General features: G+C 43.8%; 1 protein-coding gene across 1 annotated transcript; it reads right to left on the reverse strand.

Annotated features, from left to right (window-relative positions):
* Positions 1–1,472: 1,472 nt before the first annotated feature.
* LOC135117200 (uncharacterized) lies at positions 1,473–2,759 on the reverse strand. The gene is made up of 2 exons (XM_064035792.1): positions 2,023–2,759; positions 1,473–1,509 (listed from the first exon to the last, which is right to left on the reverse strand). Exons 1-2 carry the CDS (start codon positions 2,757–2,759, stop codon positions 1,473–1,475), a joined length of 774 nt encoding a protein of 257 aa, XP_063891862.1.
* Between the last annotated feature and the right edge of the window lie 22,425 nt (positions 2,760–25,184).

The raw sequence follows: 25,184 nt of genomic DNA on the forward strand, positions 1-25,184 counted from the left end.
GCCAATTTAGGAAAGACCCGGATACACCGTAAGCTGCAAGTTTGTATATTAGTATGGCATGGGACATTTTGTCAAATGCCTTACTGAAATCCGTATATATTACGTCAAATTGTTTATTTTTATCTACTGTCTGAATTAGTGACTCAGTGAAGGTTGCTAAGTTCGTAGTAGTAGATCTTGCAGCCACGAAACCGTGCTGATTTTCGCTGAGGAACATTTTAAAATGCCGCTGAATGTGTGGACAAACAATAGATTCAAAAATCTTGGCGAAAGTGGAAAGTATCGAAATAGGCCTGTAATTGGAGATGACCTCTTTGCTATTTGACTTGTATACTGGAACAACTTTAGCTTTTTTCCATTCTGATGGAAAAATCCCCGATGCCAGTGACGTATTAAAAATTTTTATTAAAGGAGTAACTAGAGCTGGTGCACAAGAAGAAATAAATATCGGTGGAATACCATCAGGTCCTGGTCCCTTGGTGACATCAATTGATTTAAGATTCTTAAGCAGACAGTCATGGTCGATTACCGGGGTACTCAAGGACTGACTATTACTATTTAGAGCTTGTAAAAACGTTGTTTTGCAATTTATTTCTTCATTACTGTCAGATATGTATACGGACGAGAAGTAATTGGCAAAAAGATTGCAGATTTCGGAACCGTCTGATGATACAGTTTGTCCGTCAGTCATAGTCCGTGGGTACGCGCTAGATCCACATCGCCTAGCTTTTATGTAACTCCAGAAAAGTTTGGGATTATTTTTGATATCTTGTTCTAAATTCTTAAGGTAATCATTATATAAATTCATGGCTAATTTTTCACAACGCTTGGAAATTAAATTAAATTCAATTTTATCCATAGGATTTTTATATTTTTTGAAACGCACCCTTAACTTATTTTTTTCTTTTAAGGATTTAATTAATGTTTTGTTAAACCATGGCGGATAACGGTGGTTATTTTGTTTTCTTTCTGGCACATACTTTTTAATGGCTTCGTATAAGTGTTTGTAAAATATTGCTAACATGTCATTTACGTGATCAGTATTTTTTAAAAGTTCATTCCAATCTTGCTCATTAAGATAATTAGTAATTTCTTTATAATTTGCTTTATAAAAGTTAGGTCTAGGATTGGAACTGTTATATGGCAAGTTATGATTCTTTACTACTGACAGAATTATATCAAGGGGGGGATGGAGTTTATCGATAACCGTTAGAGAAGTGTTGGATTCGTTTACTGAACACGATACTGAAGATAGTACTAGGTCCAGTATACGCCCAGAATAGTTTTTTACTTGATTACACTGTACCAGCTGACTTACATTTATGAAATCAATTAGAATTTGGCTAGTTTTAGGCAAAGAATCGTTGACAGTTTTTAAGTCCCAATTAATTTTACCCAGGTTAAAGTCTCCGACAATACAAATAGGAATATTGGTTGAGTCAATAACTCTGTTGCTATGCTCGATAAAATGTTCAAGAGTTGCCGGACTTACTGGTGGAGGAAGGTAAACTGCACACAGAGCCATTTTATTAGATTTTTGACAGGGTGATATATCAATGGTTACCCAGAGATCTTCGCAACGACTTTCCCAATGCTCAATACGTGATGAGTTAATTTGTTTATTAACGGCAATTAACACTCCTCCACCATCCTTATTACTCTGAAATCCAGTTGTTTCCCTATCTCTCCTGTACACTACATATCGATCCTCAAATAACTCACTGCTCATCACGCTGCTATTTAACCAGGTTTCTGTTAATATTATGATATCATAATTTTGACAACATAAGTTACAGTAAAAAGATTTAGTTTTCGTTCGCAAACCTCTACAATTTTGGTAATAAATTAAAATATCCTTGAATTTTACAACCGTTAGACCTATTACATGCGTTAAATTATAATAAGAGAATAAATATACCTTTTTATAATATTTTACTTAAGCTATTTTTGCTCTTGATTTGAATATATTCAGCGCCATCGTTTTTTCTAACAAATATTCTGCCGTTTCTGACCCAAACGTACTTGTAGCTCATCTCCTTCGCTTTGATCCTGGTAGCTGCGTGCAGGGCCCTGTTGGTTGGCGACAGATGTTCCGTAACATATACGGGAGATTTCGGTCCTGCGTATCCAAGATGGGTGCAATTTAGCTTTTCATGGGGGTTAGCTTGATTGTATTTTATAGTTGCAGCTAGTAGTTGGTCTCGTAGTCTTGGTGATGCCAACTGAACTATTATTGAGCGAGGACGAGCGCTGGAGGGATTAGACTTAGCGATGCGTGTGCAGTGTGAGATATCTTTTTCATTTATCTCGCAGTTTACTACACGCGCGAGTTGTGTTATTATACTGTATACGTTTTCATTTTTGTTTTCGGGTACACATTGCACATCTAAGTTATTTGATCGGGACTGTTGCTCCAAGTTGATAAGTCTCCCGTTTATGTCTTCAATTGTAGTCTTGAGTTCTGTATTTTCCAATTCTAACTTTTTGACACTCTCTTTATAAGACTGTTGTTCCTTTTTAATGTCTTCAAATTTCTCATTCATAAAGGATATTGAATCTCGAATTCCTTGCATTTCTTTCTTTAATGGTTCCAACTCTTGGTTGATCGTGCTGATAATAGTTTTATTAAACTTTACTAGCATCTCGCTAAATTCATCCTTAATTATCCCCTCAATAACAGAGCGAATGTCATCTTTATCATAGGATGATGAGGGAGGCGAAGGGGAGCCAACAGCTTGTCTTTTCGGGCCCCTAGTCATGGAGACGTTGCGGATTGGAGTTGAGTCGTTTCTACGTACTTTCGGTGCGCTACTCACACAAGTCGGACAAATCCAAGTACTCATATTAATCAGAGGTTCTTTTATGGAAGTACAGGCATAGTGGTAATGTTTTTCACAGCTTGAACACTTCAAATATTCCTCTAAGTGCATTTCATTTATATTAGCACAGCAACCCCATTTTATAGCTTCGTCAGCCATTATAACCAATTCAAGTTTTAGAATAAGTAACAAAAAAAGGGGTTTTTTCAACCTTCCTCCCAGAGAAACTGCAATGAGGCACAAAACGGTGCGCGTTCAGTGTCGCTTACTCTTTGGCGCGAGCCGTCGCATGCGTCACCACGCGTCGGTGCAAGCTTGTCCTCCTCGGTGCAAGCGGTAATGTGTCTTCGGCGCGTTACTGAACCGTGAGAATTCTGTGCACTGCGAGTAAAGTGTCTTGTCATTCACTCGCCAGCTGATCCGTTGTCATTTAAAATGTTTAGCTGTTAATACTTTATAAGTTGAGTTTATGCACTTTATTACGTTTGTTTCTATAAGAAATTCACTTCACTGATGTTCTACTATGATTTAAAGTAGTTTGTTTACAATTGTACTCGAATTTAGTAGAATAAAAGATATTAAAACCTAGAGCAAGTAAACACACCCGTTGACCTTTCGAATGCCGGACAAAGAATGTATGATTACACACGGGTTCACAAGTGAAGGTCAGGGGGCGTGTGGACTCCTAATGTTTGTGTCATTAGTCTCCGTCACCTGCAGGCTGTAGTGTAGGTACACTGCACGCGCTCGCGCACCCTTGCACTCACTTCCCGCTAGTCTATTCGCGCGGCCTTTTAAACGCAAGTAAAGCCAGATTATGTAAATGTCAATCTCGTCGCTGAAAGGAAAGCTATTCCCGCTCACCTTCGCCCCGGCGCTGGGTAAATACGTGCAATAAAACTAAATGCGTTGCCTCGTTATTTGAATCGTTTATAGTTTCTTTTACTAACCTTTGATTTGGTTTCTGTTTATATACCATCTAGGCGCTTAGGAAAAATAAATAGGATTCCATATTGTTTTGGAACGCCTCGGGGTGGAGGGGGCGGTCCGTATCATCTCATGCACATAAACATTAGGGTCGGCTTATCGCCGCCGACATATAAACTGCTGTTCCGTCTGTTTGGATCGCTCCTCACTGGACACAACAGTGGCTGGTACATGTGCGTGCTAGTCACTATAGCTACATCGATCTTGTAACGATATTAATTTTAATGTGACATTATGAGGACATGATGGCACCACAATGGCTCATTCATAACTGAGTGGACATATACAGGCATGTGATCGTGCGCCCGATTCATTCATTGTCTCGCGGCGCGCGTGATGCGCCACCACTCGCTCCCAGCTGCGGCATGACGAAAATGTTCCGGCAAACATTTATACATCTTCGTAACGTAATCAAGTAACAAAAGCAACTCATTTGTAAACGACGATACTTTAAAACTGGCGTTCAACAAGCAGCAAACTGTTTCCAAGTAAAAGAGAACTTCTTAATTTAATTGTCTGTAAGATAAATGACACTTGAGTACTTAATTGTTCGTCCCGGCGTTCGCCCCGACTCGCCCCGCCTCGCCCCGACTCGCCCCGCCTCGCCCCGACTCGCCCCGACTCGCCCCGGCCGGCACGAGTGCACCTGTTCTACTGCTTACATCTTTGGTACGCAGTATATTTACTTCCGAGCTGCCTGTGAAGGTTATCATAACAAAAATATTTATAAGGAGACAAAAAGAAGACACTTAGCAATACTACTATTCTTAAGTAATGCAAATCGGAAATCTGTGTCTCGTGCGGGTCTATAATAACGTGATAACGCTTATCTATCTAGAACTTCTTTCTGCCTTTTCTTTCGGCAGCCCGTAATGAAGGTCACCTGTCAGACACAAGTTATCAGTCCCCGCGCACAATGGACGGAGGCTTTTATTCGGCCGGGCATTGTGTCGGCGACCACCACATTACACCAGATCAATTACACGCCAGACTAACTGAAACAATAGCATTGAGTGGCGCCGAACAAAACCGACCATGTACTAACATGTAGCTGTGGTCATTATCCCGAGCGGCCCGCGCAACTATACCTAGCACACCGCCCGCTCTGCATTGCACTATGATTCACTAGAAAGCTTTCAATACAGACAAGATTTGATGTTTCATGTCGGTTCTTCTCCATAAGATCCACTTCTTGGCACCGTGCACCTTCCTTCCTATTGACGTTCCTTAAGGACCTGTAGTGAGTCATAGTCATATGGGTAAATGAAAAACCTTTGACTTTGACTTCCTAGGGTGTAGTGTGTAGTGCAGACCTGAGCGTTAAGCATTAGTTCTCTAATGGAGCGTCACTAAAGCGTTGTTGCAGCAGGTGTGATGCATCACAGAATAACGATCCGACCACCCGCACAGACAGCCCGGGCGTCACGCCGAGAGCTGCGTATCTATCATTAAGCACATCATATCAATAAACCTGCCAACAATCGCTTATTGATATCTAAACGTAATATGATGAGTCGTTCAAACGTAATCGGAGTTCGGTTAATAGAGTGCTATCGTTTTTGAGCGGATCCCTGCGGAGGCACTCACAGATGTCATACACCGACGACACTCGTGTCGGAGTGTCGCGCCCCGGCGGCACGTACGTGTCGGTGTGGAGGCGAAATGTTCCATAAACTATGTTATTGGTGGTGGTGCGTAAACGTGTTATGAGCAGTTTTATCGCGGCGCGGCGAGGGCGCGGCCCTCTCTATAGCCCGCCGCTGCACTAGCTTACTGACTTCGTGTGGTTCATCATTACAAATATTGTATAGATAAAAACACTTGATACAGTTTGTTAGCTAAACAAAACAAAGTCAAAGGTTCTTACTTATTTCATATTAGGGATTTTCCGACGGTTTCTATAGTATATGAAGAGTATCCTCTAGTGAGTGCTAGTATCGCTGATGTGTGTTTGTTCACGCACTAATACTAAGCGTCAACATGTTGTTGCCGTTTGAAATGTGTTAGCGACATACAAAAAATACTCAACAGCTTGCCGAGCATTACAATGAGGTAGACTAATAATTCATTTTGTAATATATGGTAGCACGGAGTAGTTAGCGTGCGTGGGAACCATGCTAATGAGGATACAGAGCGCGACCACGTGTGCAGCAGTCGAGCGGGGCGCGGCGACACCAGGCGCGCGGAGCTGTGCACTGCTACGATAAATATATCATGTTCATTAATTAGCGCTTACACGTAATTATTAGTAATCACATTAAAACAAGTTTTTAAAACATAGTTTCATTGAAACTAGTACAAACAAGCAATATTGTGACTTCGGTAACAAAGTAAGGAGCTGTGTGACCCTCGCGTCCACCGACCGGCTGACCCACTTCCCGCACACGCACAAGCTCTAACAAATCTTATACTTTGATATTTTCGGTGTTCCCGTCGACTTGGGAGAAAGTTTCGCGATAACAATTTGTAAGATTGTGGAATGTTTCCATCGTTTAATAAAGTTCGAGCGGATCATCTCATAAAAACAATATTTAACGAGATTTACATAAAGAGATCTTATCTCGGGCGAGATCTTTTATGCCGTCGCTCACAATGGAAGAACTTATGCCGGAGCATAAATTTACCTCAAAATGAGCTGATTGGTTTGACCTTTGAGTTCAGTAAAGCTTTTAAGTGGTTCGAGCTAATATTTGAATTTCTAAATATTGGTGACCGCACCCAATTTGCTCGGTAAAAGCTTGTGAAGCCAACCCCATCAAATGCGCGCGCCCGCTAATCCCAGTTCATCGCGTCGACGTCGGACGAATCAAGAGCAAAATGTACAACATTCCGCTACTGATGTAGTCCGAGAGAGTGTTGTGAGGCAGGTCACATAAGCGGCTGCATAATTAGCAGGTCCCGCGTAGCGCGCCTAATGCGTCGCCCGGGCTCGAACCCGCGACACGTACGCACAGCGCCGGCTGAATTAACCAGCGCGTGCGGGGGGAGGGGGGGAGAGACGTCTGCTTGTTAATACATATTTGAGAGCAGTAATTAGCCGAGCTCCCGCGGGTGACAGCTCTGCACAGTAACGGGAGGTCATTCAATAGACTTTCACCTGAAAGCTGTGACCCGTTCATAATAGCCTCGTCTGCTAACCTAACAAAATGAATGCACACATGTCAAAGTAAATAAGGATTAGGACGAAGTGATAACCTGCCAGTTTGACATGTTGCATCTGTGAACATTGACACAGCTTGCCGCCCGGCGCCGCTCGCACTACGGACTGGAGCGAACATAGCGATGCAAGGACTCGCTATTATTTAGAGCGACCTCGCCGAGTCACGTCACAACATACTACTACTGAAATATTAAGCAAGCGGTGCGCTGCACTCTCTGCTCAGCTGACTAACGACAACACACCGCCCTGTCCACCATAACAATACAAGTTGTTCCGGCTCAAATTATAGCCGGGATCAAACCGGGACAACTAATACGGTAAAGTACACGAAGGGTTTAGCGGACTCCCTGCGGTTTGTAACCCGAACACAAACACTTGTAGCCCGCTATTGATCACACCACATACATAGAGGTACATACATACATACAGGACTACACTACAATACACGGCTGAGACCAGGGTGCTGCTCACACCGATACACATTTGGACATCAGTGTGAAGAAGACATTCTAAAGCTACTATTATATAACATTAAAAAGAATCGATTCGCAGAAACATCAAGGGAAGGGTCGAGATTCAAGAAACATTTGACAAGGCTGAAGTCGGGTAAAGGTAATCGTAATTTACCCGGAAGTGTTGAGTAACACGATATCATCAGTGAGTTCAGTTCCTGTATTAATGTTGTTTGTATAGGAGCGTGGCCAAGCTCAGGGCTTGCGTGTCTCGTAACAAATAGCGCACTGTCTTCATGTGGCGCTCACATCACCACCGCCAGCATCCCTCACCTGTCACACGCACACACACACACACACGCTACACTAATATCTCCGTCGGTTAATGAACACAATAACTCTTTAGCTTGATTATCCGCTCGGCAGATAATCAGCGCGGGAATAATAAATGCAGGCGGCGTCTCCGCCGTGCGGCTGCACAAAGTTTCATTAAAACTAATTAAAATTCTGTGTTGTTACGGCTTTATTGCAGGCCACTACATTTATATTCAAACGTTACAGATTAAGAGTATCGCTGTGCGCTAGCATTAGATAAAACATTAATTAGCGGCACATGTCAGCGTGCACTGTCTGTGCGTGTGTGTGTGTGTGTGAGTGAGTCGCCTGTTGTCTCGCGCCGACGCTGCGGTAATGAATCGTTTGCGAAGTTTGCACATTTCAGCTACAACTTCCACCATTATATCTGACGAGCTGGAGGCTGCTAACTCAAGTTTGAATAGTTTATAGTGCAATCGGCCCCTGTCTAACTAGCGTCACCCGCGGCGGAACTTGACGACGTAATCAATGACCGCGGCGCGTGCGCAATGTAACGTGTACATGTTGTGATCGTCAAACAGACTGCGCCGGAGCAATCAACTTGTCTACAACTGTAACGAGGAACAGCGTGATGACGTGCTGTAATCGTTTGTTGTGACCCTTTGATGATCGACGATGCAAAGCCGTACATGCTCGTACCCGACAGATCGACTAAACATTGCGAGTGCGGCTATCAAAGAGTTCCACATAGATCTATAGGATTTGTTTATAGTCGGCGCGTTGCGTACAAACGCCGCCCAACGAATTCAATGTAACTGGTCGACATGGAATGTTTCCCGATTTAGCTAAAGTAATGACGGTAGGCGCACAAATATTACAATGAGCAGTAGCGAGGCGGGGGGAGGGGGGGGGACAGGTGGCGAGCTGCGCGGACGCATCAACACAGTTTACGAGCGCGGGAATAGAATTCCTGCAAAATGCGATGTTTGCGTAAAAATGTCTGTTTGTGTAAGAATGCCGTGTTTTGATCTCGGAATAGATCGGCATCACCCCGCGTGGGCGCCCCACCCGCCCCTCGCGCCGCACCGCGACAACTACTTGATTGAATCGGAAATACTATACTACGTGTACAGGCACTTGTTCTGAAGCTAATTGTGTTTTACTTTACTGACGTTCTAAATGAATACATCAATCATGACGATATTGAGTAAGGTTTCTATCTTTTCTAACCTATTTTAAAAAATGTCGTTGCAATCATAATGACTGATAGGCAGGAGTTTATGGCAAAACACTGAAGGCATAAAAAAAATGTTTGCCAGCGAAGAACTTGACTTGATATGAACATGGTGTGCAGTACGCGTACAGAAGGCCCCGGGTCCCGGCGCCCCGGGAGCGCACACTCGCATCACACGCGCCGACACTTTTATACAGATTATAAATCTCACACTTTAGCACATCATAATGCGAGAACATCTATCAAGATTTCGAATACCGAAGAATAATATAAATATTTGCAGATAATATACGGCTGTATTGTGATTTACCGACGCAATACATCAGCGCTGTTTATTACCGATATTATATCGCTCTCGTATAAAACACACTTTGACATTTTCAATCGGTGTTTTATCCGCGATACTGATGAAATGTGGCCGGATTAAATATGTATTTCTGCATTGTTTTTCCGTGTGCCAACAGGTTTATCAGTCAACTAGCTGAATACAAAACATAGTGAACCACAAGCGGTAGCGGTAATCTCATAATTGATTAATTATATTGTTTAATTTAACCAGCAAGTGTGTTCATAGTTGTCCTCTCTACGAGAGTCACACTTGCATGCTGCAAACATGTGTGAGTGAAATGAAACGTCAGTGAGAAGTGGACAGACGGGAGTGTATCGGAGAATGAGCGCAATCGGTGGCGAGTGCTACCTGTGGAGGTGACAGCACTCCGCCCGGGTTAATTGCTCTCCGGCCGCACCGAGCCGGCGAGAGCCGCCACAATCCGGCTCCCGGAGAATCAATTATGTTGTTAGATGGGTTCGGGATCAATCGCAAAGAAAATTAAGCCGGATAAGGAAATACACGAAAAAATACAAACCTTCTTATATACCTACCTACGCTCTTAATTGAAATTCGGAACGATGTAAACTGCTTCTACAAACTGTTTTGTAGCTTGCAAAGACTTCCTGGAATAGAACTCTAGTGGGTTATAATGCTGAGGCTCGCCTCCACTATCTATTAGTCTATACATATAATAAATCTGTAGAAAAGTAATTTTTGTACATTGAAGAAATTGGCAAAAAAAATAGCCAGCATGTTAAAGGATAACTAACAGAACCCATTTCCATCATTTTTGTCATTTTTGTCTGTTTATCTGTTTGTTCGTTCGGGATTCACGTAAAATCTACGAATTCAATGCAGACAATGCTTATATACAAAAATTCTACGTAACTTGGGGTATTACTTAGTTTTTGTTTCATCGAAATCGATTCACTCTATCAAAAGATATGATTAATTTTGTGAATTCAAGATGTAAAATATTACGACACGCAATCTGTTTGTCAAAACTGTACATTTGAATGTTGTACTTATATTAGTTGATCGGCCTATATTATTAACCTTTACACAGAAAATCACACCTTCATAAGTAACTTCGGAAGAAAAAAAAAATTAATTTTGTGTTTAGCCAAGGTTAAAGTAGCTCCATCTGTGGTAATCTGTGTTAAATAAAATACATAAAATTTGTCAAAGGAGCGAGGTGGTAAATGACAATAAATTACCATACATTCTTTATAGAGGATTATTATTTCAACAGATGGAGTTGTGTATTTTCGGTAATTCACCATATTTTAACACGTAGTGTAATTTTGCGATAGACATTTCAAAGGATTTTTTCATAAACATAGTTTAGCTTCTCTTCCACTAATGTGGTGGCCTTAAAACAAATTACTTTGAGTGAATAGTGTTAAGTAGACCTTCATTATTTTTTCTGATGCAAAGTATGTAAACTTAATCCTAGAAGAAAGGAGGATCTGTCTCTCGCAAGTGCTGCTAAGCGTGAGGTAGGTAGGTAATGTAGGATTCTGTAGCTTTAAGAACAAGCCCAGATACAAAGTGCAGATAAGAAATGGGAGCTTTCTCGATTTAATACCATACACACGTAAAATGCTTTATGCGTCTGAAAACGTACAAATTGCGCGTCGCATACCAGAGACATGCTTACTTTCAACTTCTGATCGCAAATACACTGGTCACGATTACGAACAGTCTCAGTAAGACCCGAGCCAAGTCTAAAAAAACACCTTTTATATAAAACTACGTTTGATGTCATTCAATCACAAAGACAGAATTGTTTTCTGTTGCAAATCCTATCCACCTGTATCCTATCCTAATCCAGCATGCATTGCAGGTGTGCATTGCACAAAAACCAATGGTATCCTATTCGAGAAGTCAAAAGAGTCGACCTGCCAACGTCAGCTTCTGCGCTAAGCAAGTGTTCTTAATAGTACCATCAGAATTACATTCATCGTTGAATGAGGTGAATAAATTTTCAGAAACCACAATAACAGTAGGAGCCAAAGCATATGATCGCTTCATAGAGCTCTGATTGGCCCCAGTTGACCAAGTCAGGTGATTTGTTCGTTCATCAGATCTTTGAAAGTTTTTCGGTGGACTTTTTTTACTTACTGTCGTCCTGTTTACGTGTGACACAAAATATGGTATATAAACGCAAGAGCGAAATTTTCCCGGTGTGCGGTAGTGACGCCCAGTATACAACACTTCTGTTTCTTTTGATTTGCTGGCTCCACCAAGAAATGACAAATTGAGAGCGTACATTTTGAAAATCTTGGCAAAACTGCAGGTTTCAAGTACGAACACATGAAGTGGACCCTCACAGATACCTACGTACATTTTGCCTATTCGTGAACTAATGCAAACATTTCGGTGGAGTCCCGGCTTAGGCCTCCCCCACATTAGGCGTGCGCGATCCTCGGGCGTGTGAGTAGCGCGGGCGTCGCGAGCACGCTGCATGAACGTCGCGTTTTGCTGCCCTGCGGCATTTACCTACAGCGAGGTCGCGCGCGCTCTCCTTGACGTTTAACTGCTAAGGCGTTTAGCGGGTGGCGGGGATAGCGGGCGAAGGGGTAAGAACGCAACTCGAGCGCCGCGTGCTCGCCGCGAGCGCGTCGCTTGCACTCTTCACACATGCCGCAGGGCAGCAAAACGCGACGTTCATGCAGCGTGCTCGCGACGCCCGCGCTACTCACACGCCCGAGGATCGCGCACGCCTAATGTGGGGTCAGCCTTACCATAGTGAGTAAGTGCACAGAAAATCCCCGTCATACAAGTGTTTCTCCCCAGTAGTGAAACTATCCTACCCAATGCGCCTGCAGATGATGATGACTCATTTTATCATCCATCCGGCTATTCCCCAACTATGTTGGTGTTGGCTTCCAGTCACCGATTCTGTTTGAGTACCAATATTTTGCTTGGAGCGACTACCTATCTACCTATCTTCAATCCAGTCAACTACACAAGCCGATATCCATGGTAAGACTGACAGACTTTCTGGCTTCTGATTAGTCGCAGCAGCTGCAGAAAATGTACAAATGACAGCTTTGTCAGACTCAAAGCATATCATCATCATCATCATCAGCCTATCGCAGTCCACTGCTGGACATAGGCCTCTCCAAGTGCACGCCACTGAGATCAAAGCATATAGACATAGATTATAATGTTTCCTGTGAAAATTACTTACGCACCATAGGTAATAATTTTCCAAATTGGCTGACTAGATCCAGAGATATTCACAACGTCACAAACTTTACTTCTTTTGTTTAGATAAATGGTCACATCCACAACACAACCTTGATCAATGAATCTATGCGACTGCTAAGTGCTAATCCTAATTATACTGTCACGTGAAAGAATGCACCTACGGGATAAGTAGTATTTTGACTATTCTATATTGCCCACGCAGACGAAGTTGCGGGCAACAGCTAGTTTATAATAAACTCATCGAACAAGTTGTTTGCTTACTGAAATAGTGAAGTGACTCAGTAATCACTAACACTGGCCGTGAACTAACTCCGCAAGGGCAAGTGGTTTCTTTCATCTTACGATCCCGTTACGGATTATTGCAAGTAATTTACGAGTATCGTGCGAGTAACACCACGAGGAACTCATTAAATGTCCGAGTAGTTGGTGTATGTACAGCGGATCGGACTAAATTAGCATTTATTACTTTAACGATCATCTTTTGAATTTTAATCTATTATTCGAAAGGTTTTGTAATCGTTATTCCGTTCTGTGAGGCTGTTCACTCTCAGTAGAGGTCGTGTGAGGGCGAGGGAGTGGAGGGGGAGGTAGCGCGGGGATTAAAGCAAGTTATTTTTACGTGAAGCTAAATAATAGAGTCGGTGTAACGGCGGGATTACAGGCTGGAGCGAGTCCCGCGGCTACATGTGCGGGATCTTATTGTGAGTGTTTGTTCAGCGGCGATACAACGCGCCGCCTATCATATCATAATGTGTTTCTAATGTCTGTTTGTGTTTGTTCGTGAGCCGCCAGTCTGCCAGTCACGCCGCGTCGGGGGAAATCACTCGCATATGGCTTCATTCTGTAGCGTAGCGTAAACGTGAAATAAAACACAATGAATTGAGTTGGCTAATCCGGGTTTAAGGGGCCGCTTAATTAGACGTGTGTCGGGAGCTTAGTGCGTCGCAATTAGCGCGCTAAGAGTGATTCACTTATGTAGATGTGGACACTCACTGCCGCCGCATGAATAATGCATGGCGCCCTGACTTACAGCCCCTCCCCTCCCCTCCCCCCAGCTCATCGCTACCTCCCCCGCCGCACCGGAGTACAACATTACCCAGAAGGATATCCTCACAGAGTTTTAAACTGAAACTATACTACCCGATGGCAGATGCATATAGTATCCAAACTTCAAGGTCGAGCTTGTCTTTCCATTTACTCGATTACCGAATATATTACAAAAGCAGCAACCTCGCCTGCCCTTCACTGCTAGATAACAACGACACAATGAGCAGAGTCCCATTCGGTCGACAATGGATGTAACTTCTGTGTTCACCTGTACAGTGCTCCGAATAATACGTTTTTTAATTAGTGGTCGTAATCCGTGGCGGCTGCCGAGCGCTCGTCGCGCCGCTGCAGCGCTGCACCGCGCCGCTGCGGCACTCTGACGCGCTGTCATGAATCGCGATCATCTCACAAAAACATAAGCTATCTACCTCTACGTACGCCACTCTCTGTTGAACCACTGTTCGTAACCAGTTATTAAATCAAAGCTTTGCATGATTTGTATCAATAATACTACGCCGATGCTACGCTGGTGCTACGTCAAGGCTACGCCGATGCTACGCGAATGCTACGCCAATGCTACGCCGATGCTACGCCGATGCTACGCCGATGCTACGCCGATGCTACGCCGATGCTACGCCAATGCTACGCCAATGCTACGCCGATGCTACGCCGATGCTACGCCAATGCTACGCCGATGCTACGATGGTGCTACGTCAAAGCTACGCCGATGCTAAGCCGATGCTACGCCGATGCTACGCCGATGCTAAGCCGATGCTACGCCGATGCTATGCGGATGCTATGCTAGTGCTACGCCGATGCTATACCTATGCTACGTCAAGGCTTCGTTGATGTTACGTGGAACTACTCGAATTCTACGCGGTAGCTACGACAGCGCTATGGGCACACCAAAATCGCAAGTCAGCCGGATCCAGTCGGCAGAGCTCAAAGTGTTGATCTCGGGCGCTACACAGACAATGCTCGCGCTCGGGGTAAAGGAAAAAACGCCGCTCGCGACCTTTTAATTACAGTCAGAACACTTTGTGCTGCAAAACAGTGACGCGGCTGAAAGCCTCACATAAAAGAGTATTAAGGTATTATAAGAATCGCTTAGCTCGCTCTTCTAAAGAGAAATATGAATACTTTGAAAGCAGTTTTTATTCTCATGAATACAAATGAACACATAATATGATTGTACTCGGAGCTGTTTTACATTACTGCGGAGTGCAACTTTGTCGAAGTGATTGCATCCATCGGGGCCAGTGTGTCAATATCCGCTCCAAGCGACAAACGTTCGTTCCTTGTGCTATATTCAAAACGCTCGCTGACACCTACAACATATCCACAGCTACAAAACATATGTAGATAACCGTGTGTGAAAGAAATGAGCTCGGATGGAAATGTGTTCAATTAATTTTATGAACGCTTTTATTTTATTACAGCGAGTGAATAAGAGTTGATAGAAAGTTGAAAGTGGTGTGTTGAGCGAGCGCGGGCGGTCCCGCGGGACATTCCTAGCGGTGTGTCTGCGGCACTCCCGCCGCGAGCTTTGTGAAGCACTTTGTTGTCGAACAGGAAAGGTGACAACATACACAAAACAACTTGTAACAATTGCAGCCCGAAAACGTATTCAGTTTTGTACTCATATTGTAGATAATATTATCTTTCTGACAACATCACGGTTTTGACGAGCACTTGTAGTATAAGTGTTTGTGGTGCGGGCTCGCAGGTAAGACGCCGCGGTTGCCATGGCGACGGGAGCCAAGTTTTCCAATTTCCCGGCGCGGGCAGACACACCGCGCGGCGAGAGATTACAAAACTTCAAGGTGTATGTATGTGCTGCGGATATGAGCGTTTTGTGAGTCGTTTGTCGAAACAATACAAACCGTTCATCACTTCTCGCGTTTATTGTTGCCATCAGTTTCAGGCGTGTTACGAACGGTTCTAAAACCAATTATTTACTGAGTAGGTATCTATTGTTACAAAGTTTGTACATATTTCCCATCAAAAAAGATATAAATCTAGTGGCCAATATATTCAAAGTAATTTGATTTGATATTTGGCATATGGATGCGTTTTGACGTATTAAAATACAACAGCAATTAGTTTCTCATTGAATCGTTACGACAAAATATGTAAAGCAGCCTCTCAGGACGGAGATATCGCTCCGTCAGCAGCACATTGAACGCGCCGCGCGGTGATGACGTCACGTAGCGCCGCTGTGACGTCACACGCGGCGGTAACTCCCGCCTGATTGCGCGCTAACCCCGCTATCAGCCGCGACTTACAATACGAGGATTGGCCGCAGATAAAGCCATCCAATCACATACATTGTCTTCACTCGGAACATATTTTCCACTGGAAGAGACGACCGAGACTTACGTATATTTAGGTATAAACATTATTATATACTTACCTTCAAACAAATCGACACCGAACAATTGATCAGCAATGAGCCTGAAAATATGTAAATTCATGAGTTTCACCCTGTTCAGTCAATTGACATTTTGGCTCTCAAGTGTCGGTCTCACGTTTGAGCTAAAGAATAACTTAGAAGCAAATCTTACGAGGAAAATCCCAACAAATGACGTACTTAGTGCCTTCACGTTTCATGAGTAGCAGCGAGAGCCGACCCACATTACTCTTACACAGGTGATGCTAATATTTAAGACGGACCTGGCGGGACTACATCAGAACCCTCCCGGGAATAAAGAAAAGCAAATTAAAACAAAAACAATTTCCCTAAAACATGGCCCCGAAGGGTGACGCGGAATAATTGCGTCGCGTGAGTCGAGGCGCGCCCGCCGCCGCCGCAAACTGTAGCCCGGGACATTCGCGCTGAACATGTGACGATATACGTGCCTTGTCATAAAGTATGTTATAGAAACTATAAGAAGTCGTGGTGGCCTAGTGGGTAAAGAACCAACCTCTAAAGTATGAGGGCGCGGGTTCGATCCCGGGTCAGGCAAGTACCAATGCAACTTTTCTAAGTTTGTATGTACTTTCTAAGTATATCTTAGACACCATTGACTGTGTTTCGGATGGCACGTCAAACTGTAGGTCCCGGCTGTCATTGAACATTCTTGGCAGTCGATACGGGTAGTCAGAAGCCAGTAAGTCTGACACCAGTCTAACCAAGGGGTATCGGGTTGCCCTGGTAACTGGGTTGAGGAGGTCAGATAGGCAGTCGCTCCTTGTAAAGCACTGGTACTCAGCTGAATCCGATTAGACTGGAAGCCGACCCCAACATAGTTCGGAAAAAGGCTCGAAGGATGATGATAGAAACTATAAGAAAAACCCAAAGAAAATCACAAGCAACAGCAACACTAGTACTCCAAGTAATAAATGAATAGCACTGCTGGGTGTTGTTATAATAGTCGTAAGTTAATAATGCTGTGTGTAAGCGGCGACAGACTAAGAGGCAACAAAGCTAAATGTGCATGAAGTGCAATAACGCCACTTCAATACGAGCGAACACTAGCGCTGCACTCCGCGCGCGCAGGGCTGACACACGCCTTCATACTGCTCACATGATTATTACTATCTCGGAGCTTTTACTTGTTTGGAAAAATATGTACCTACATATTATAGTAACTAATGTATTCTTTATTCTTAAGGATTCGCCTCCAGTGGGAATTATATCAACGAATCGTATAAGAACGATCGCGGATCAAGTACACTCGAAACAAAACAAATCACTTATCGAATAACATTACAAGATAGTAAAGCGACCGAAATAAAATGAAAACACGTAAAAAAACGTCATGGGATGTTGTAAACATTTAATTAATTAACATAGACGGACAAAAACACGGAAATAAAACCGTAATAATGTGTCCAAGTGTACGTACAATACCGCGGTGCTCCGTCCGGCCGCACTCGGACACGACGTAACGACTTAATGTAGCAGCCCTCATTAGCGACGGCTAATTCATTAATGAAAGTCTTAATGTCGCCAGTGAATAGCTGCGAGCTTGTGAAGTGACAGCCGGCGCGTCGCGCCTCACATACGTCACGCGATTAGACGCGCGTGATGAACACACCACCTCCAACGTTCACGTCTACATTATTTTATATGAGCTTCAACCGAATATGTATGTCCCTCGCCTTTTGGATTTGTGTGTTTCAGCAGCCTTCATAGGGCAATAAAGCTGAATAACAATTCATTCGCATTGAAAACATTACAGAACGAACTACGAATAGTTCGAGACAGGGACGCCGAGTAGCTTGTATGCAGGATAATGCTAAAATTGTTGTTAAAAGAGTAGAGTGGTTCGGAGTGCAGCGAGCGGGCTCGGGCGGCGTCGGGCGCGCTTGTTAGTGCGAGCATCCAGTTACAATAACAATGAGAGGCCGGCGCACATCAAAGGGCCCGCCGTCGCAGTAACTCGAACACGGGCCATTTGCTTCACTAACTACACAATATTTAAAACTTGCTCGTTTGTTTACGGTGCGTATCAAATGTTTCTCAATTACCGCGTGATGGAGACACTTCTATAGACTATAGTTTCATTTCCTCGATTATGTTGCAGTAATATATCATGCTTTAGTTATTGATACCAATAAAGTAAACCACGACCGAGTGCCAAACTCATCAAACTAGTATGTGGCGGTTGGGAGCGCAGCAGCGAGCACAGCACTGTTTAGTGGTAGTAAGCACGTCGTAACCACAGCGGAGCCACTGCGGCGCGTTATCGCCTCCAACTCGCAATGAGACGCGCACTGCTCAACCAACATAGAGTAAACAAACACTACTATAAACATATTTTCGAATGCAGTGCGGCGCCGATGTACTTGTGAATTAGGATTAACTGCAGACGAGCTTCAGATCCGATCGGTTCACCTATTAGCGTTCACAGAGTGATGTCACTCTGGATTTGCTATTTCGTTATAAATAATCATAGATGTAGCTACACAGCTGTGTACGAGCTTACCTGTTGTAGTGAGATGTTCGTTTATTAGAATGGGAGCAGTTAGGGTGAGGAGACGCGATGCAGTCCCAGAGCTATGCATATTCAGGTAGCACACAATGCAGGCGCCTCCACACTCACTAAATATTTGAGCGCTCACAGCACGGAGCTGCTGCCGTCTCACACAATACTACTTAACATTTCATAGCTCCTGCCTACTTACAACTTCCATAACAACAGTTCAACAAGAAGGTTATAATTCAACTGGAATTGGTTTGTTTGTTTGTTAGCCATCTCGGTAAAAATGCTGAACTGATTATAACAGGCATGGAGATAGGTCGCCTGCACGTAGTAGCGAGGCGTGTGTGTCGCTGGGCTGTCGCGGCGGCGTGTAGCGAGCGCGTGTTGACGTCGGGAGCGCGCTAAGTGGGTTAATGTCCCGCGCGCGCCGCCGCAACAACTCAGGTAAAAATAAATGGCGGATCCTCGCGCCCGACATGTTGTTTATTTCACGTCGGTTTCGCCACACAAAGCCTGTTTACAAAGAAAATATAACGGCAGCCCAGTAGCTGTTATGAGTGACTTGCTGATGGAATACTAATGTACGGAGCGTCGGGCACAGCTCACTCCTGGCAGATTTGAGTGCAGGCCGCAAAGTTGCATAGTTGTGGTTACCGAGGCACGTTACGCGCCTTACATTGGAACACGATATGATACGAATTATTTCACAAAACTTCTACAAGCAGACCTATTTGGCGAAACGATCCAATTTTTATGCTAGTTAGAAGATTGTGCAACAACTTAAAGCCATTTTGAAAGTTTCGTTATTTTCAAAGAACGTGTTTAGCTTGCAAATTGGGACAAAAGTTGAGACATACATATTTATAGGTAATATAAGTATAACAAAATGGGGAATGCACAAAATGAGACGCTGTAAGTTATGTAAAACAAATATATAAGTAGGTAAGTAGATGTGTTGAAGGATACTCCTTGTACAATACATAGGATACAATAATAATCCGTCACATGTAGTCGCTTGTTTAAAATACTGTCTTTGATGTCATGATCCTATAAGAAAAGTCTGTGACGTTGTATTTATGCTATGTTCAATTTTAATATACGTTATTATCGGTACCCTGTGCAACTTTGTTTTATTTACCAATTAGATGCAATGGTAACCACATTGATAGACCACAGATACACTTAAAAACAAATAATAAAATGAATGACTTGATATCTGGCGGATAGCTACACACAGCTACAGTCTCCTGAACGTTATAAGAACAGTCGATAGAGGTAACTCCAGCACATTGTGGCACAATGGCAGGTCGCCGCGACTCTCTCCGGCGCAGTTCAAATATCTCCCCGCGCCAGCCGCACTCCCGCAGCCATCGCGCGTCTACCACAGCACCCCGCGCCTCGCCACAACATGCCACACACAAGTTCACATCGCTGTACATTGCCTGCCGCACTCGGCGACAACACACTCCATCTACAAGACGCCGAGCAATGGTGGCCGACACTGTGACTCTGTCGAACTAAATACACAGCTTTATTACACGAGCATGTAAATGAGTGTGTGTTTCATCGAAGTGTACAAACGACTATTGTGAGAGGATGGGATTACAATCGGAGACTATTTCCTAAGCAAAACGTTTGGAGAAAATTCTATCTGGATAAGTACATAGTTAATTTATTTGAATAATCAAATATTACAAGAGATGATGGTGAGAGCAGCTGGTGACACGGGCCGACACCCACGTGCGTCCGTCGCTAACAAGAAGCTTCAGAAAAGGGGTAATATTTATGAGGTCGACACCCAATTTGTGTCAGTGAGCATTCGTGTGCGAATAAATAATGTAGTACGTGGAGCCGCAGACGATAATGTGAACAAATAAAGTGAACGACAGCGACATCAGCACGTGGCGGGTAGTGGAGGTGCGACTACAGGTTACAAGCTAAAAATATTGTCCGTCCGAATTATGTTCACTCCATTAACATTAAAGCGTATCGCGGTGACCTTTAGACGGTAGCTACCCGCGTGGCTATACGACAGTATACAGCTCACAATACACAGGTAAACACTTAGCGCGAGCCTCGAGCGGAGCGCTCTCCTCATTGTGAAGCAGTTGTTCGAGTGCAGTCAATAATTGATCGCGCGCCGAGTTCACCCGGAGCCTGCCTTCATTTATATGTCTTTCTCCAACAGGAAATTACAATGTTTTGTACGCAGATATACAACGCGTGAGTTAAGTACGATGAGCTATTAAATAATGCGAGTAACATTACGTCCTGTGTAGCAGTTGTTTAACATTATTGAACAATGTTGTACTTCACACTACACTGTTTTGTTGATCAAAGACAAATTGTATGAAATATTTTAGTGGAATGAGGAAAAGAGTAAGTTTCCCGGCCATTGTGACTAATGGTCGGGACACACAGCGGGGACGGCAGGTCGCCGGCTGTGCAGTCGCGTCACGTCGCCGTCTGTCAACACGAGTTTAATTTGCGCGCCTGACAGATACCCTCTAATTGATAAAGGGCCGGCGCGGGACAGTTGCGAGCCAACTCCGCGGTTTTAATCACAAACTGAAGCTTTGTTTCCCGTGTCGCTTGTTGAATCTTCAATTGTGACACGGCTTCACTCACAGCAAACGTTTTCCTCGTGTGAAGTATTTTAAAGTTAAAGTAAGACGCTGGAGGGGTTCCGCACACGGCGCGAACACTTCACGCGTTGTATTGCACACTCACGTTGAAAGGTTTGAGTATTCTTAAGGGAAAAGAAAGTAGCTGATAAAGGGAAGTATCTACAGCCGTTTTTATGTGATTCGATGACGAAGACGGCGTGTTCCCTGCGGCGCGGGCGTGAGTGATGATGACACGCTGCGCAGTTTATCATCTCACATTATAGACGTATTATACTGATGTGGAGACAGTGTGACGTGACACCAATGTGTCTCCGTCACCAGAGTGACAGCTCTCCTCACGAGCTGCTGCCGGCGCCGCCTCACCTACTGCATAAGTTTGTCTACAAAAACATAATTGGTAACACGAGACAGTGTCACATTGAGATTGTTCCTAATTCTATTTCTACGCTTCGCTACTAATTTAATGACCTCCTCTCACATACAAAAAATATATTCAAGTAAGTTTGTACCTAAAGAACGAAAACGAGTAACGAAGCAAGTGAGTAGTAGCAACAAAAGTATCAGTGGTTTGAAGTTACAGCAAGCGGTAAGTTATAACGAAGCGCGAGCGCGCCCGCAGCCCGCAGTCCGCGCCACTCGGGGAGTACACTCCAGTGTTCACAACTACTTGCGCCACTCGGCTGTCTAACTAGGCTAACTGCGAGAACTCCAACATCTGACTCCCTCACCGATTGTATTTACATGAAACAGTAACCCACACTCATCCGGCACGTACAGTACCTACACTCTCATGTTTGTAACCTCATTTTCCGCTTTCAATTTACTTTCTGTGAAAAGACGAAACGGAAAAAACCTGCTAAATAATACAGAACAATGTTTTTTAAAAAGTAAAAATCCAAACGTAAACGCTCGGTTGACATGCTCCCACTGAATACATTACGCTAATACGTTTCAGATACACGTAAACAATCCCCCGTAATACCGCGAGGCATCCCCCCTCCCCCCCCCGGGTGGGGAGCAACAAGTAGGCGAGGCAACATGTCGGGACACGTCGCGCGCCCGCGGCCCGCCACGCGGCACGCGCGGTGCAGTGCGCCCACTCCGCGCACACTGCGCTGTGCACCACAGCGATGTTCTGCAGGATTCAACTACTGTTATGATGATATTTTATTTTATATTTGACTTGGTTTGTTTAGCTGCATCAATCTGGAACAAGGAACACTAGATGGGCTAGCGTTACCTCGCGAGTGGTCCTGCTGGCGTGGCGGCGGCGTGGCGCGTCACGTCGGCGGTCGCGTGTTGTGATAGTTGAGGGCGCCGCGACGCCTGGTACATTATCTGTCGCCACTTGCCCACGTTACTGCCGCGCCAATGAGCCCAATATTATGTATTATGAAAACGACATCTCGCGAAGAATGAGGACAAATATAACTCAATATCCTGTTCAAACGAACTCCAATTCAATATAATTGACTTCGCTTCATTGCTACTGAGAGCCACTGAACTAAATATTGTAACAACATGGAAATCTAATTTTATACGCATTAAAATACGAGTATTTTTAGGGAAATTGTGCTGATCAGGTACATAGTCACGGACCTACTTTAGATTCCTCCTTCGATAAGTTAATCGCTGGGCTGTGCTGCACGTCGCCGCGCTACACGTGTGATGACAGACAACAGTGAACTGTTCAATAAGCTCACAAGTGACGGCTCATGTCGGAGCTCACAGTGTCGGCTCATGCTGGAGTCACGTTCAGTGTCACAAGCTGGCGGATTACATTATAATTGATTTGCTCTCCTTCACAACAGACTGTAATCTTCTTGTAATTATTATTATTTGTAGTGAATCTCATCCACGGGTCACGCCGCGGTTCAGCACTCCTTATCAAAGATTGTCGAGATAGCGACCTTTTCTCGAACATTACGAGGTAAGCGCCCCCCCCCCTCGACCTGACCCGAGTGCTGATATCATCTCACTTGTTCGGGAAATGCGACAGAATTATATTTACAGAACGCTGACTAAGGGATACCGAATACACGGAATGTCTGAAGGTAAACCAACAAGCGAGTACAATTTAGTGTTTTATTCGGAGCCGGGTCAGCGAGAGTACCCGCGGCGCGAGCTAATGCTGACCTCATCTCACTTCAGTCAACCCGTCGTGTTATCATTCCGTCTGTTCGTGTGTGTATTTAGTATACTAGTGTAATCACATGATACCTGACCAAATAATGGCTCCCAAACTCCCAACCGAACATCTGTACATTTTCATCTTGTTTAAGTTCAAAAGAAACAACTTTCCCAATACTCACAATGTACATACAAAGACTATAAAAACATATTGTTGTGAGTTCTCCAAACAGTAACAGTATATCTCACAAACGGTATTTATTTTATTTTGGCAACATTCCGACGCCCGGCCCGGCGTGTCGCGGTGTGTCGCGGCGTGTCGTTGCGTGTCGCGGCGTGTCGCGGAAGGCTCCCGGATGCTGCGTCAGCTCGGAGCGGAATCCCATTGTACTTGATTCAATATACTGTGGGGAGCTCAAATATTGTCTCACGTGCGCATTTCTACCGAAATGTTTTATCGGAGGGTTTCACTTCAAATAAACCGCTCTATTTACACAAACTGAATGGGTTTAACCGACTGCGCTGCTCTAGTGCTCGCTAACATTCAACAACGGTTATTAATTTCCTTAATTCTATAATTACGAGTATCCTGATTGAGAGCTTACTGTATTGTCTTAATGAATTGACGTCATTACGGGAACGTTCAATCTGGCGCCTCATCTCACCGCAGTTACAGTAAACTTGTCAACTAACTTGGCACAGTTCAACTTGGCACCTTGCCGACTGCCAGCAACTACCTGTTGCTCGGATCGCATATTGTTACTGCTATACATATTTTTACAAGTAAGTATACTTTATTAGTCAGAGCAAGTCAGCAGTCGTAGCACGACTAATAGCACCTACATTACGAGCTACGTGCTACGCCGTAGCCGACGTAGCGGCGTAGCGCTGCGTAGCGACCCACAGCGAGTCGCACGTGGTCGAATTGGCAAATCAGTGAGCTCCGCGTACGTTTTACACGATATACTGAAATTGAGTCTATTCATAGAGATTTTTATCGAATAATGTTATTGCCTACAACCTGTTGCTAGGGTTCATGCCTACGGGTGATTACAATTTACTTTATTATGGACATAAATGTACAAAAGAGCACAATAAATAAAACCTTTTGATAACAATTGTTTGATATAACCGCGACCTTCTCCTAATGTATCTACAATACAATGTATTGAACGTGAATATTGTTGATAAATGACGGCGCGTCGCGTGGCATGTATTAATTAATAACTCCTAAGTTATTTGAGTCACATTTAATTACTATGTACATACATTTTCAGTTAATAACAGTAGCAGTTATTAACTACACAACATATTTACTCACGACTTCAATTAAATACACAACCTTTAGTGTAAACTGTTCATCATGTCTAGAATGTTCTGCTTAATGTTTTAATTTCATTTGTTTGTATTTCGGTGTAAACCTCAAAATCTTACTCCGTACCTGTTTACTAAACATATAAACTTCATTATATTAAACTTAAACACAGATAACAGAACCATATTATGATTCGTAACTTTTGCTGTCTAAACAGATTATTCTAAGCGTTAGATAAAAACGCCTTTAACTAACTTTGTAGAAAGTTTCAAAGAAAAAGATTGTCTCAGGTGCGCGAGGCGGCGCTCGTGCAGCTGCGAGACCTCAATGTTCGTTGGAATCAGAACGTCACTAACGCTATCTCTCACCGACACTTTGTAAACTAGCTCAACTCGATTACCCAAGATATTTCTAAAGCTTTTTCTTCTTCGATTATTGGGTTTCTTTCGGAAAAAAGTATCAACGTTGATGAGCCCCGTAACATGATATGTCTCACAAGAACATGTGCTGTGTGGCACTCTCAGTAATGTATTCCGTTCACAGGACGTCTTATAATAACAAGTAAACAGCGACAATAAGAACATTACACAGAACTGCGAGAGTTAACGAGTTGCCAACATGGC

Source organism: Helicoverpa armigera, chromosome 8 (genome assembly GCF_030705265.1).
Source record: "Helicoverpa armigera isolate CAAS_96S chromosome 8, ASM3070526v1, whole genome shotgun sequence".
In the NCBI taxonomy this organism is placed as follows: Eukaryota; Metazoa; Arthropoda; class Insecta; order Lepidoptera; family Noctuidae; genus Helicoverpa; species Helicoverpa armigera.

What these genes read in the sequence shown, in the direction of transcription:
- LOC135117200 (XM_064035792.1), bottom strand. Translation starts at nt 2,759, where the DNA reads ATGACTAGGGGCCCGAAAAGACAAGCTGTTGGCTCCCCTTCGCCTCCC. An exon ending in GCGAAGGAGATGAGCTACAA is followed by an intron (nt 1,510 to 2,022) that starts GTACGTTTGGGT and finishes CTCTGTGTGCAG; the next exon opens with TTTACCTTCCTCCACCAGTA.